Below are 16,027 nucleotides of genomic sequence, written 5' to 3'. Positions count from 1 at the left end.
GGGGTGTGGACGCAGAGCCTAGCTTCCCGACCTTTTGCAGGCTCTCTTCCTGATCCATCCTGTGCTAGCTTTTGTTCTTAGCATTATTTGGCTCTGTGTTTGGTGCTTCCCTGGGACAACCCTGGTGAGAACCATCTCATATTCTCATGTAGGGCTCTACATCTTTGATTTCCTCTCCTCTAGTCTCCCCACCAAATGAATTCTGCTCAGTCTTTTTTTTTTTTTTTTTGACTGAAATTCATAAAACACAATACTTGGTCTGTCAACAGTGTCTTTTTCAATATTGTCATAGTTTCATTCACTAAGAACAAACAAGTCAATGTTTTCTAACATTGCATTGGAACCTTAGAGAAGGGAGACAGCCAGTGTCAGCCGAGGAGTCCGCAGAGCTCAGCCCCACATGTCAAACAAAAATGCTTCTCTGCTACCTAATGCTGATCTAATACATTTGTAGACATTTCCACGTGTCTCTGGTAAAGCTGACAATAAAGGACAGGATTTTTATAGTTCAGTTTCTTATGCTCTGGTGCTGCTGCCTCCCCTTAGAGCAGGGGTTCTCAACCCACCTGAAGCTGTGGCCCTTTGATACAGCTCCTCATGCTGTGGTGACCATAACATTATTTTCATTGCTACTTCAGAACTGCTGTTGAGCTACTGTTATGAATTTTAATGTAAGTATCTAAAATGCAGGATATCTGATATGCGACCCCCCCCAAAGGGTCACAACCCACAGGTTGAGGACCTCTGCTTTGGATGGAGGAAGGAAGACTTATCAAGTGTACCCCGTCTTTTTTCTTTCCACTCGTATAGGTGCATGGTCTGTCTTTCTAAGCTCAAGGAGCGATTTCTTGAGCCAGTGACTTGAGACCGCTACTAACTCTGGATCCTCACCAACACATGTGATGCTGAGTGTGTCAGGTGACTCAGCTACAGTGTGGCCTTAGCGTGGTCCCCAGACTTCTTAGTTCTCAGTGATACAATGTGCTGTTTCAAAGTGGTTAGAGAGAGAATTTACTAGAAGGAAGCCACACGGCTCTCTGAACTACAGGGTGTATGTAACTCTACTCAGATGTTGTGAAAGCAGAACCCAGGTAGTCACTGCCTCTCTCTCAGACATTCTGCTCATTTTGTGTTTGCTTTTCTTCCTCAGCAGACTTCTGCGCCTGCTTTGGGATAGGGTGGTTAAACAAGGCTGCCCAACAATGGCGACCTGAGTTCCCAGGCCCATTTCATCTCACTTAAAGCACACAGAGCAAGATTCCATGAATAGAAATTCTATCTGGTACAGTTTGCACCAGGTATCTCCTCCTACGTTTGTTCACCATGATCTTGAGGGAGGTTTTGAGATATAAACATGGCTTCAGTGGGTCAAAGTCCCAGAGCAAAGACAAGTAGCCTGGAGATTTGGCAGAAGCCTCCAAGGGGTCTGGTGCTGTTTCTCCCCTGAGAGGCAATTTGGCTTGTGGTTATGTCATGGACTCGGGTCAGACAGACTTTGATTTGATCCTAACCCTGGGGTCAATATGTATTCTGAGAACCAATTCTTCCCCTACAGATTGCGATCATAAACCCCACCTCTTGTATTACAGGGAGTATGCAATGAGAAAATGTATGATACGTCCTATATACCCAACAAGTAGTGTCCATTATTAATTACAATTGTTATCAGGCCATTTGGGAAAGGTTTTATGAAGAGAGAAACATGCACCTTACCACCCTAAACAGTGCAAAAGGATCTGATGTAAAATTCCAGGAGACTTGACATTGTATTATATTCCAGGCACTTTGACATTACATCATATTCCAAGTGCCTTGACATTGCACCATATTCCAGGCACCTCAATATTGCATTATTAGTAAAAATTAAGAGAAGGTTTTCTCTATCATGTTTAGCTGAAGAAATGGACATAGGTGAGGTGCTGAAGTCAGGGCCCAAGGAGTTTAACTTTCTCCATCATATGTGTGGTTTCTGCTCATTTTCAGAACAGAGTAGTGGATGATCTGTACGCCACAGAATGGGTGGTCTCCATAATAGTCAAAACAGTTCTTCCTGAACAGACCTTGTTCTCAGGGTTGCCGTCTTCATTCTGGCCAAAAGAAGGTCAATTTCACTGGTTAATGAAATACTTTGAATCCCATCCTTGGGTGGCATCAATTCAAAATACTCAATCTCTTCCTTAAAAAAGACTTACACTTTCATATTAAAATCTTTCAAAATTCCTTGACTTTTTTCTCATAGTCAAGTTAAAATTGTGGGTAGCAACCAGCATTAAATGGATTCTTAGTTGGAGAATATGTAATATGATGAATACTGAAATTCTGTATTATTGAGACACCAACTGTATGAGGCAGGTTAGTGTGTAAGTGATCTAGCCAAACAACACGTGTGTGTCCCTTTTTAAATGCGTGAGCACTGTGCTATGTGAAATTGCCATGTAGCAACATGCTAGTGACTAACTAACTGTGTATTTTTCTCTTAAGTTATGCAGACATTTTGATTGAAAGGGAAGTGCTAATGCAGAAGTACATTCATCTAGTTCAGATCGTGGAGACAGAAAAAATTGCTGCTAACCAACTTCGACATCAGCTGGAAGATCAAGACACCGAAATTGAAAGGCTTAAATCAGAGGTATTTCCTGCCTTCGGTCACTTCCTCATGATTACCTGTCAAATATTCAGGAGAAAAGGATAATCTCAGGAAAAATGTAATGCAGAGCTCTGCTATCAATAGATATATGGCTGGCTGCTGATCTAGACATGAATCCATTGTGGAGATGTGTTGCTAGAACATACCATAATAAACATGGATTCTTCTGTTGTTATGTGTGCCCCTAATGTCCTTTGTTAGATAAGAAGCACTATGTGTGTGTATCTATCTATCTATCTATCTATCTATCTATCTATCTATCTATCTATCTATAATAGTCATCAGATAGATTCTTGGAGTAACAGCTGTGAGTCTGCCATGGGATAACTTAAAGTCCCAAAATGATATCCAAGGAAGGACCAGATAGGAATTACAAAACTTTACTTCTAGCTTGCCCCCTGCAGAATTCTGAGATGCACATTTGGGCTAAACAAGAAGACACCAATTGACTGTGGGGCATTTCTGTCTCTCCCTTGGCCTCCATTCCCTCAACGTGCACTTCTGGTGAACCTCAGGGTGGTGTTACTGTTACGTGATGGAGTAGGTAGTCTTTGAATCTATAGCCATGGTGCTGTGGCTGGGTCCTCCTTCTGTCCCAGGTCTCAACCTATGCAGAGACCTTTCCAGGCTCTCCTGTGGGTGCTCACAGAAAGTGAGCAGTAACTGAAGAACAGAGGAGGGATATAGAGACTAGATTGTCCTCTCTGTTCTAGCCAGATCTCTTAGATCTAAAGGATAGGGGGCCAAAGGTAGTAGTCATGATCCTTGCTGAAAGGCTCCTTGGCTTTGACTACTTTCTTGCCATTTTTACTGTGCAAACACTTCCTTTTTCATCCTCTTACATTTCCCTGAGGCTCACTGTGACTCCTGCGTGGGCCTCACCTCCTGCTCCCAGGTATCCTGAGAGTGGGATGCTCAGCATATCTGGCTCGAGCATGGAGGCGAGAACTCCTTTAGAGACGATGAGTTGCCAAGTGTGTTCACTGTATCATTAGACTTCCCAGCCTCCTCTGTGCAGCCCTGAGAGTTGATACAGTGAGAACAACAACAGAAACCTTGACAAACCTGCATTTTAAAAGGCTATATCAGGCATGTAATTTAAAACAAAATTATTGTGTTCTTTCTTTGCCCCAGTACACCAGAGCAGATGCCTGTTTACTGAGTGAAGCAGGTTGATATTTACACCGCAAGAGGAACTCAGCACCAAGCAGTGCTCCCCAATATTTGCTGTGTGTGTCGATCTGTCTCTACTATGCTCTAGTTAGAATATAAATTGCAGTGAAAAGCTGTCAGAGGCAGGGTTTTCTGTAGTCTTTTGTAGTTGCTTGACAGGAATTATTTCTTACCCTATTATCATCCCATTTTCTCCTAGAAAAATGGAAGTAGAGTATATTTGATTTGGGGAATAAGATCCAAAGACAGGTCACTGGTGTGTGTGTGGGGGCAATCTTCTGACCTTTTCAGTGTTGGCTTCTCAATGATTCTATTTAAATTTTTAGGCTTATGTGAACCATAATTGAGGCTAAACTATAGAACTGTACTGCTGTGAAGGCAAGAAGCCACTAGGTCTTAAATTCCCCCTTACAGGTCACATGGGGGCAGTTTATTACAGTCCCCTTTGCTTCTTTGAACTAGCCCTTTTCATCAACCCCAAGACACTGAGATTGCCATGGTAGCCACTATTTCCCAAAGACTGCACAAGGACTGTGGGATACACACTTCAAAAGCCACTGGTTGATTACCAGAGCTTTAAGTTGAGTGTGTCTGTCTTCATGGCATCCACCTTCAGGCAGAGTCATGAGGAGACATTGGCTTGGTCTATCAGGGCTAAGTTCTGGACTAGTATTTCTCTTAAGACAGACCTCAGGTCACACTTTGTGGATCACTGCCTGTCAGCACTTGAAACACCAGGCTTGGAGTAAGACTCATGTTCCCTGCATTATAGCACCAAATAAGGGAGAGGGCATACACAATGAAGGTTTCTGGATGTCTTTGTGGGTAGAACTTCTTTAGTATGGCTGTATACCACCATTTCCCAAATCCTGAACTGGACCTCTTTTGTGTTACAGATTGTTGCTCTTAATAAAACCAAGGAACGGATGCGCCCTTACCACAGCCATCAAGAGGATGAGGATCCAGACATCAAGAAGATTAAAAAGGTAAAAAGTGGCAGGTTTCTAGGAGCATGGTGACCAGTTGTCTGCTTTGTGATGGCAACTTTGTTATTGTGTCCACAAGCTGGGAACAGCCTTGGTGTTTCCACTAATGATTCCCAGACTGTCCCTTCATTGGGATCCACACTGTTCTGAAAAATTTCAGCCTGAGATTTCTTTCCAGATCTAGAACTTCCCTTTTGGATTCTGGGAAGAACACTAAAAACACACATTTAGACAGCAGTGTACTCTATTGGGTGAATGCAGTGCTGTTGAAACTCCTGATTTTGTCACATTCATAGTTGGGAAGAAATTATATTTCTATATTAAATAACTATTCCCTACTAGATATAAAATTTTTTTTAACCAAATGTTGTTCAGAATTTGGAACAGATTCTTTGGGCTGAGTTGAACATTTTCAACTTTCAAGAAATAATAAAGTAAAGTAAAACTATTATTTTCTTAGCATTATAATCTTTTATTGGAACCTGGTTTATGATAGTGTGTTCCAAGACTAATGCTATTGCCTTTCTTTTAATAGTATGCTGTTGCATGTAAACAAGGATATTAATAATATCCAATTTTCAGTCATATTGTGGGAGCTGATCTGTTAGTAAATAAATGAGGCAGCTATTGTTCATCAGGGAACATCTGCCAAAGTGAATAGAAAGATTTTATTTAACACAAATTTTAATTGAGCTGAATTTTCTAAACCTAATTCTATTAAATAAGAGAATAACAAAAAGAAAGACATAGTTTTGAACCTTTGCAATTCTCCAAAGAAGCAATTTTAAACCTATTTTTTAATTTGTTAATAGATTTCAAAATTAGCTATTATTTTTTAAATGTCCCAAATCAAATAAATGTCTGTGGAAAGGTTGTTTACAAATGAACCACATATCTTCTCTAATCTTGGCAAATTGTAGCTAAAAGGCTAAAAGGCTTCAAAAGATCACAACTCAAAATTGCTTATAATTCACAAAAAAAGCCCTTTAGAGTTCTCAAAATAGTATGCATAGAACTTCTTCATACAATTCTATTGCAATGTGCTTAATTTCTATTGTTTGAGTGTAGCAATTTTAACAGCCATATGGGAACTGACGCTGGGTGTCAAAATTAGAAGGCATATGGCAACATCTTAAGTGTTGCAAAATTAAATGCATGGCAATTTATATCACATTGGTGAAGTGGATATTAAAAAGGAATGTGTGGTTAATATATTGTGTACCCCAATAAACTTATCTGGGGGTCAGAGAACAGAACAACCACTATATTAAACATAGGTTTAGGCAGTGGGTAGCACACGCCTTTAATCCTAGCATTCCGGAGGCAGAGATCCATATGGATCTCTGTTGAGTTCAAAGCCACACTGGAAATATCCACGCATGGTAACATATACCCTAATCCCAGGAAATGATGGCAGGAAGCAAAAAGGTATATAAGGTGTGAGAACCAGGAACTAGAACCTTTGTTAAACTTTTAGCTTTTAGCAGCAGTTCAGCTGAGACCCATTTGGATGAAGACTCAGAGGCTTCCAATTTGAGGAAACAAGATCAGCTGAGGAATTGGTGAGGCGAGGTTGAATGTGGCTTGTTTTGTTTCTCTGATCTTTCAGCATTCACCCCAATACCTGGCTCTGGGTTTGTTTTTATTAATAAGAGCTTTTAAGATTCATGCTACAGGAATGTTTAATAGATGATGGTCATATTAAGGGGATCAGGTAGGGAATTAAAGCTTTAATGAATTATGAACCTGAAATATGCCTCCTTGTTGAATCTGTCATCTCTAAAGGGCCACATCCTAAGTACTTATCCAGTGATTTTTATAGTTAGTGAGGACCTTTTATTTTAGGGTCCATTATGAGGAAATAGGATTGGAGTTCAAAGCGCCCTGCCTTCGAGCGAAGGATTATGATACATAGCTATTTTCCCAGGGTTTCAGTTACCTGGGCATTTAACAGATATTCAGCAAGTGTTTGTTGACTGGTTAAACCATACAGATTAGTGCACTTTCCCAGGTTTGCATTTTTCCTATTGTGCCATGGAAATTCAGATCCATTTTAAGGGATATATGATGTTTCTACAAAAGAGATTTTATATTAAATTATTCCTTTAAAAGTTATTCATCATTGCAAAGAATAATGTATGTCCTGTCCACACGGCTGATAAAAGCTCAAGGAAGGACGTGTTAAAGGTCGTTGGCTTGGTCTGCAGCTTTCTCAGCTTGCAGCTTATCTGAAACCTCAGATTGCTCATTTGTAGGAGGGATTGGATGAGCCAATTTCAACACTGATTTTTTTTTTTAGGCTTAAATAAGCAAAGCAAAACAAAATGCAACATCAATAAAACAAATCAAATCAGCTGGGTTAAAATGGATAAAGTACTTGAATAGACCACTATTTAGACATTTCACCAATGATCCACAAGCACATGAAAAGATCATCAATCACTGGAGAAGGTACAAATCAAAACCATACGAAGACAGAACCTCACACCCACTGGGACAGCTACTGTAGACAAGAACAGGAAAAAAATGACACATTTTGATGAGGATGTGGAGAAATTGGGATAACTGTGTGATATGGATTATAAAATGGTAAATAAACTTCAATGGAATTCAATAACACATTTCCCAGCAATTCCATTTCTGGGTAGATTTCAAAAGACATGACAGCAAGATCTGGATCTTGAGGAGATATTGGCATAGCCATGTTCATAGCAATACTATTCAGAATGGCTAAGAACAGAGATGAGTAGGATAAATGTGTAATATCACTTATCCTTAGAAAGTACAGAAACCCCAGCACATGCTTCAACATGGGTGAACCTTGAAGACATTTTAGTAAATGAAATTGGCCAGTTCCTGCAGAGGACAAGGATGGTTCCTAGCACCCACATGGTGGCTTACAATTATCTGTAACTCCAGTTCCAGGGGACCTAATGTCCTCTCTTGGCTTCCATGGGCTCCTACACATACATGATACATGTACATAAACTCAAATGTGCGCGCGCGCGCACACACACACACACACACACACACACACACACATACACATAATAAATGAATCATTTTCTAAAATGTGGTCTGGAGCTCAATTGTGGAGCACTTGCCTAGTATGCATAAGACCCTGGGTTCAATCTTTGGCACTTAAAATTTATTAAGATGGTAATTTTTTTTACCACAAATAAAAATATATAGGATTATATATTATTAAAAACAAACCTTTAACACTTATTTAAATATATTCTCTAAGTCTTAAAGTATTATTAGCCCAGTAGTAGTATATTCTAGTATCTATATAAATAAGCCTAATGCTTTTAAGCTATGACAGAGAAGTTTGTGAAACTCAGAAAACCTGTTTAAAATCGTTTTCCCCTACTATTTGGTGAAGGCTTGCCATTGTACTGAAGAAAGCATCAGTGCGCCATTCAAAAGGTGGCATTTACATGCGTACTGTCTCATCTCCCAGACTCCTTCACTTCCCCGTTCTGTAGGTTCAGAGCTTCATGCGAGGATGGCTGTGCAGGAGGAAGTGGAAGACCATCGTGCAGGACTACATTTGTTCTCCCCATGCTGAGAGCATGAGGAAGAGAAACCAGATTGTGTTTACCATGGTGGAAGCCGAGACAGAGTATGTGCACCAGCTCTACATCCTGGTGAATGGTTTCCTCCGGCCCCTGCGGATGGCGGCCAGCTCCAAGAAGCCCCCCATTAGCCATGATGATGTCAGCAGCATTTTTCTCAACAGGTTTGTCTTTGCATAAATGGATAGTTTGGGAATAACTCACTGGCATTTCTTGAAAACATCCCAATTTTAGTAGAAAGGATGAGGTCTCCAGATTCATCTCTGCAGTTCTGAGGATAAGAACAAGGATGCAGTCCTTGAAAGGCATTGTTAGTCTGTATTTGCATTTCCCTTGAATCTTGACATCTCATTTTCTCGGTTTGCATCTCTGTTTGACATTTGCGTTCTTGTTACTGTGTGGGGGTTTGTGTGTGTGGAAGATCCTCTTACAAGCTGAAGGAGATGGAGTGATTGATGGGTCTCTCTGTGCAATTTACACAGAAGCATTTTAGGAGGCATACAATCTAAGATGGCTCGAGAATCCTTGTTGCATTTATTTCTGCAGTAAGTATTTGCAGTGCCCTTTTTTGCCGAAGATCAATTAATGGACAGAGCAGAAACCCCTGCCTTCATGACATTTATATTTTGATGTGAGAATGAAAATGGTAGCGAATAAATGAAAAATATGTAGTATATGATCCAGTGATCAACGCTATGGAGAAAAATAAGACAAAGGAAGAAATGGAGGGAGGAAGGCTTGGGTATTTTACTTAAGTTCGAATTACCTATCTGTTTTGAGTAGGTAATACACTGATATGATTGGAAAGTCAAAACAATGGGAGGGGGCACTTTGAAGTTGCACCCTCTCATTGTTCTCCTGAGCTAGTACTGGCAGCATTTTGGAAACAGTTATCTAAGCATGTGTGGATAACGGCATGCATAGGACTGTGAACTGTTCTCTCCGACAGTGGCCATCCAAACGTGTGGCTCTTGGTTTTAGGCCGCCCTGATGATTTACTTCCATAGGACTACTTGATCTCGATAAGGAAAGGCTAGGAGAACACTGTTTCCATTCAGAATGTGAATGTTAGGCATCTTGATTGGAAGCTAAGACTTTGAGCTCTTCATACAGCCCGGCTACTGTTTGCACATGAGTCCTAGATGGAGAACGGAAGAGGTACATTTTAAATGGGTGGCCACACAGGGTGTGTGTTGTCATGGTTGCTGTTTAACTAGATTCCCTTGTCTTTGAAATGAAGCCCAGGCAGGCCAATTATCTTGAATTGCAGCAGAGCTTATACTTAAGGAAATGTGATTTTCCCGATTATGTACATTTGTTTCACTTGTTTCCTAACTCAGGTATCAAAATACAAAGGGGGATGCATCAGATAGGTCTCAGTGTAGGAAAGAGCAGTCCCTCTCTCACTAGAGGAAATCCTTTGCTTAGGATTTATCAGAAGAGCTGGGGGTGTAAAGCTGTTCTTGCACTGTTGAATTTAAGAGCAGAGGACCATAAATGTGAAACAGAAGCAGATTGGGAGCTTCCTGTCCCCTTGACTTCAGGGTTCATCTTGGTTTCTGAGGCTAAAAGAGAAATTGCTGGATGGAGGGAGATGAATAGTCCATGCTATTAGTTTGAAGGCCCCATGGGACTGCTATATCACGTACATAAATAGTAATACTTCAATCTTTTGTTGGGCTTTTCACAGAACAGAAACTTTATGTTACTGAATGGTATTGTTTATCTATGTTTTTATAGTGAAACAATCATGTTCCTTCATGAAATATTCCATCAAGGACTAAAGGCGAGGCTGGCCAATTGGCCTACTTTGGTTTTAGGTAAGTCATTATTTCAGGACCTAGATTCTTGTTGAATGGCCAGTGCTAGAGTACAGTATGTCTTATTCACCATTGATTCTCTGTCTAGACTTCACTGTTAACTAATGAGTTTCCTTAGACACTGGGACTCTGTCTTGCTGTACTGGGCCATGTCTCAGTAGTTACTTGTTGATGCTTTCTTTCCCTTGGTCTATATAAGTCATGTGGAACTAGAGTCACATTATGCTGCAAAGTCTACCCAATCTGTCCTCCAGGCAGAGTAACTAGGGCCTGAACTATGTGGTGCTGGGAGGTGCTTTTTGTGGTGACTCTCCAAGCACCAAGGGAAATAGCCACGCTTCCTTCTCTCTTCCAGCTGATCTGTTTGATATTTTGCTGCCCATGCTGAACATTTATCAAGAATTTGTGCGTAATCACCAGTACAGCCTCCAAGTACTTGCCAACTGTAAACAAAACAGAGATTTTGACAAGCTCTTAAAACAGTATGAAACCAACCCTGCCTGTGAGGGGAGGATGCTGGAGACATTCTTGACCTACCCAATGTTTCAGGTAAACCATTCAGGATGTAGCTTCTAACTTGGATTCTAACTCACCACTTGGGATGTAGCATCTAAGTCCTTGATTCTAGCTTAGTGCTACCAACTATATACCATCAAGGATATCTTGGCATTTTTCTAATGCTGGAGACTGAACCCAGGGTGTTGAGCATGCTAGGCAAGAACTCTACCAATGAGCTACATTTCCAGCCCAGAAAGCAAGCACTTTTTGAGGCAAATAATTGAGGAATGATTTTTTTTTTTTTAGCAGTAATTTCTCTTTATAGAATGATTCTACACAGACCTCTTCCATGGAGTCTCTACCTCCAGCATGTTTAAAAATATTATTAGGCTCACAGAAATAGGATTCTCTGCAGATGCACTGGTTTATGCCGGTTGCATAAAAGGTTCTCGGGGACTGGAGTGGCTGCTGGGAAATCTCGGTTTTCAACCCCTTCCCTGCTGCAGCAGGATTACTGTGGAGTTTCTTTTGGCTGGAACTTTGGAGAACAAAACAAGGCCTTCTGAATCCCACAGCCTGTGGAGACCTCAGAGCTAGAAGGCACTGGCTAGACCTGGGTATTGTGGGGACCTGGTCATGTGGCCCTTCTTAAGGAAGGCTATACCCTGATGTTCATTCTTAGCGACTAGGGCGACCCACAGGATGAAGTGCACACATAGCCCTGCCTTCAGGGCTTTCCCTTGAAGTACCCTAACCTGAGGGAGTCCCACAGAGCCCCCAATGGGCATGGAGTCTCCTATTCTTTTGGAAACTTTGGATTCTGTTCTTTTGGAAAGGCATTGAGTGTTCCTGTTGTGGAATTTATGGGGCCTTTGGTGAGGCCTCCAAATTGTCATGTGGTCAAATGATTCTTCTCATCATGTGTGTTATAGTTACTGTGGTGCACTTTGTCCTCTGAGCGGGCAGCGTTGGCCCCGGGTAACCCTTTTGGAGACTCAGGGGGAAAAATGTCTGTGGTCCATAATTGTTTGTCTTAGGGCTTGTCAGCACTGCTTGGGACCTTGGAAGTGGCCACGGTAGTTCAATAAGAGTCTTAAAAACCAAAAGGCTGCCTTTGAGAACACTTGAGAGTAGTGAAACTTCATAATGGTATATATGATTCATAATGGCATATTTCATGTAACTGTTTTGCTTGAACTCTTTGCCTCTCTGGGGAGATATTTCCCAGGGAAAATGACAAGCCTTTGCTTTGCTCTATATACACATGGAAGTTCAGGTTTGAGTGACAGTGAAGTACTTCACCAATACATTGCTCTTCTGTGATGCTATCTGCATTTTTGGCAGCGACCTCTAGGTTAGGACTCAGCACCCCAAATCACATCTGTCAGCAGCCCCAGGTCAGGTGGCTACAAAGACAGAATTGTTCAAGGTGCATGAAGCTCCCCACGCGCGATGTTTCTTCCACATGCTTTTTAATTCCCCAAGGTGTGATCTTCTCAGAGTTTTAAGTTGGCAGAACTACCTGCACTGTGGACAGGGCCCCTCAATGCAGCTGAATGCTGAGCCTTGGAGGGACCTTCCTCCGTCCTTCCCTTCCTCCCCCACTGCAGAGTTTAAGCCCAGTAGCCACGGCTAAGCATTTGATTCACTTGGAGGCATTCCCATCACGTCAGAGAAGAGTGTGGAGTTGGGAGTCTTGATGAGACCTGATGACATACTTAACCTTCCCTCTCACTGATACTGTTACAGTCTGATCACACCCTGTGATCCCAGGTGGGTGCCACTGGTTTGGACAGCTTAGGTAGGGTAACCATGCCATATCGCAAGGATGCCTAGAACCACCCCGTCGACCCCTGACTGTGGTAGCTCTAAACCCTAAAACTGAGGTGAGGGACCAGATAGTGATGCTCCCTGACTTCTTTCACTGTGAATTAACTCGAAGCTTTTGAAGCCCATTTGCCGCCCATGGGCCTTGGGTTTCTTGGGGTCTGTCCTTTGGTTTCTTCTCACTTGGGGTCTCCCCAAGGAGAAACCATTTGAAACAAATAGAGGGAGGTACTCTTTCTGGAAACTTGAAGGTTTTTCTTCCTGGGCTCATCCAGTCCTCATCCCCCTTCTCTCCATAGTCCCTCAGTAATGGGTGAAGTCATTGTGAGGTGTTTGCACCCTCAGAAGGTCTGGGATGTCGCTTCTTTCCTCACATACATTGAGCTGCAGTAATCTTTTCATGCCTTGACCTTGCTCCTGGAGGTGCTAGGCACCTCCCCCTACCCCCTCAACAGTGGAAGATGTGACCCCCCCTTTACACTGCCAGAGGACCTCTGGTCCAGTCATTTGCATTGGCTTAAATATGGAGGTAGAGGTTGGTGCCTGGCCAGAGGGAGGAGGAGGAGAGATTAGAATTTGTAGCTTGTGCATGATGGAAGAGAAGTTGACAGAGTAATGCCCCCACCCCTCTCCCCATCCTTTTTTTTGTTTTGTTTTGTTTTTTGTTTTTTCGAGACAGGGTTTTTCTGTGTAGCTTTGTGCCTTTCCTGGAACTCACTTGGTAGTCCAGGCTGGCCTCGAACTCACAGAGATCCACCTGGCTCTGCCTCCCGAGTGCTGGGATTAAAGGTGTGTGCCACCACCACCCAGCAACCCACACTTTTTGTAATGGGAATTTAACCCAAGACCTCACACCAGGTGAGACCTCTGCTCCTGGTCCATGCTCAGTTTTCCTGGGGCTTTTGTTAAGTCAATTGCTGCCTTGAACTGTGAAAACAGGTAGGAATTATGGAATTGGAATGACTCAGTCAGAACTAGTAAGTCCTATTGTTACCAAGCAATTGGTTAGAGAAATAATAGACTCATTAATTTTTTTTTTTTTTTTTTTTTTTTAGCAAACACAGCGCCTTGGTTGGTACTGTCCGAGTAGTCTCCAGGTGCTCATCTGTTTATTGGGATGTGCATTTGTTCAGCGTCCATAGATAAGCCAGTCATGACATCTGCTCCCTCCGAGAATGATGCTGCGAGATGTGTAGTCTCCCGCTGCTCTAGCTAGCTATTAACCAAGAGAGGAGAGCAAGCTAATTAAAGTCTATAAAGTGACAAGTATTTGTTCCTTATTGAAAGTAGAAGTATGATTCATTTTGATAGCTGCTGTGATTGCTAGACGTTTTGGGGGAAACTCTGCAGTGAGCTCTGGACTCCAGAGACCAGCTCTTTGCAGGTATCCACTCCTCAGCAGAGCCCTCCGCCTGCTTTCAGCCAGAGCTAGCATTTTTTGTCCCTGTACCAGAAAGTGGAAGGGGCCAGCTACTGAATTCAGCTCCATCCTCTTGAACCTTAGCCAGAGAAGTCTTTAAAATAGATTTAACTAATGGAGGAGGAGCATGAAGCCATCTACTAAACACAGATTTGTGGGGTTTCAGTGCATAGTAAGTAGTGAGGCCCTCCCACTCTGGGCTCGTTAGGAAAAACTGAGTATATTAGCTGTTGATGGCTTGATTTTCTGTGGAAGTACTAACTTTTAGCATAGTTTTAGCCATCATGGGATTGTGTCAACGGAAGAGTTATTAGTAAGCATCTTTGTCCTGGGAGGCTTTTCCATGTGAGATGGAATTAAAGGATGTTTTGGTGAGACATTTATAGGAAGAGGCAGGAGTCTTCCTTCATCTGTCCTACAGTAGGGATCTTATTTCCTACCCTTCTCTGACCAAGGGATCTTGGCCTATGTTTCCTAAGACCTTGATTCCACCACTGAGCTGCTGTTCACATCTGCACTGATACTGACTGTTGTCTAGGTGAATGTATCAAGTGCGCACTCAAGAGTGAACAGCACATAGCCCCATGATGGTCACAAGTGACCAGCAAAGACAAATCCACAGACAGGGCCACCAACCCTAAGGACAGAAGGGATGAGTTACACAGAGCTCTGGAAGGCTGCTTTTCTGTCCTAAGATCTACCTTAGATAAGTTACTGGACCTGAAGTTTATTTCCTTACTTGCCAAGTGGAGAACTAATCCTTTTGTTGTGGGAGGAGTGGACATGTCCACAAGGCTCAGAGTTCTCCTGGGCCCACAGAAAGCGGTATGTTGGAGTGGTTGCTCACACACACTTTTCTGAAGTCTAGTTCCCTACTTTCTAAGGGGCTGTTTGAGGAACACAAGAGAGAAAAGCATGTTGAGTCTGCAACTTGAGTTAAGTCTCTTCTCTGGTTCACTAAAAGTTTCATACAGCTGGTGGAGTTTTTCTTTTTACAGAATTCAGAAACTGTTTATACCATAAGCACAAATAAAGAACCTAGTTAAACAACACTTGTAGTGCTGGAGGGAAGTGAGATGAAATACGATTGGAATGTCAATACAGGTGAATATATCCTTCCTGATTTCAATTGTTAAGAGAGCACTGGAAGTTTTTAAATAAGTATATAAACAGACAGCACACCTTTACAAACAGATCCAAGTGACTTGATCAACAGCAATGCCTGTTTTCCCATGACCCAGTCTGCAGAAACCCTGATTCAAACATGCACGGTTATGGACAAACTTAAACAATGGCTCCTTTATACTAGGTTTCTTCATTTATGACCAACTTTTCTTGCATTTTTGGCATAGACTTTCTTGGTATATGAGGTTTGAAGCTTGGTTCAGTCTATATGTATTCCTTTAAAGACTGTAAAACCTTCAGAATTATAAGGATGAGGTGAGCTCTCCGAGGGTGCTGGCCTCTGGAGAGAGTCATGCACCTGGCCCTCTTGTTTACCCTCACCTATGTGTGTATTTAGATCCCCAGGTATATCATCACACTGCATGAACTCCTGGCTCATACCCCCCATGAACACGTGGAGAGGAAAAGTCTGGAGTTTGCTAAGTCAAAGCTGGAGGAACTGTCCAGGTATGCAGGGAACTTGTGGGAAGGGGCCAGAGTGGAAAGAAACAGCGTGGTAGCCTCCTGTATAAACCTGGCACATGGATTTCAAGGGAAGGGAAGCCAATGGTAGATCCAACTTTTTAGTTTCATCTTAGAGTGAGAGATGGCACTGAATTATCATTCACATCCATTTTAATCAAGAAAAAATCTTGAAAAAGTTCTCATAGCATGTGAATTCATATAGTTAAGAGCAGGTATATTTTGGTTCAGTTTGCAAATTTTCTCTCATTTTACCTTCAAAATAGAAAAATGACTTTCTGTTGCATTTTTTTCATTCAGATTTTGCAAGAAGCTGGAGAATGGGCAGGTTGCCACCAATATGATTCAGATGAAATGTGACAAGTAGTGTAGCAATCTCTAACTTAGTGCCTTTGAGGGGCTACACTTCAATGTTAATGAAGGGAGCCATC

General features: G+C 42.1%; 1 protein-coding gene across 4 annotated transcripts in view; it reads left to right on the top strand.

Moving 5' to 3' along the window:
• The window catches only part of Rasgrf2 (Ras protein specific guanine nucleotide releasing factor 2), a 225,652-nt gene that overhangs the window by 78,091 nt on the left and 131,534 nt on the right, over nucleotides 1–16,027 (top strand). For 3 of the 4 annotated variants that reach the window (XM_036207032.1, XM_036207031.1, XM_036207030.1), the window contains exons 3-8: nucleotides 2,482–2,629; nucleotides 4,717–4,806; nucleotides 8,295–8,548; nucleotides 10,125–10,204; nucleotides 10,560–10,753; nucleotides 15,472–15,581. In XM_036207032.1, coding sequence (XP_036062925.1) covers nucleotides 2,482–2,629; nucleotides 4,717–4,806; nucleotides 8,295–8,548; nucleotides 10,125–10,204; nucleotides 10,560–10,753; nucleotides 15,472–15,581 — 876 coding nt within the window. The remainder of the gene's footprint in view (nucleotides 1–2,481; nucleotides 2,630–4,716; nucleotides 4,807–8,294; nucleotides 8,549–10,124; nucleotides 10,205–10,559; nucleotides 10,754–15,471; nucleotides 15,582–16,027) is intronic. The other variant, XM_036207033.1, reaches the window with a different exon arrangement.

This window comes from Onychomys torridus, chromosome 15, assembly GCF_903995425.1.
Source record: "Onychomys torridus chromosome 15, mOncTor1.1, whole genome shotgun sequence".
NCBI classification, from domain to species: Eukaryota; Metazoa; Chordata; class Mammalia; order Rodentia; family Cricetidae; genus Onychomys; species Onychomys torridus.
Note: the sequence above shows the minus strand (reverse complement) of the source record. Positions and strands in the feature narration are given on the sequence as shown.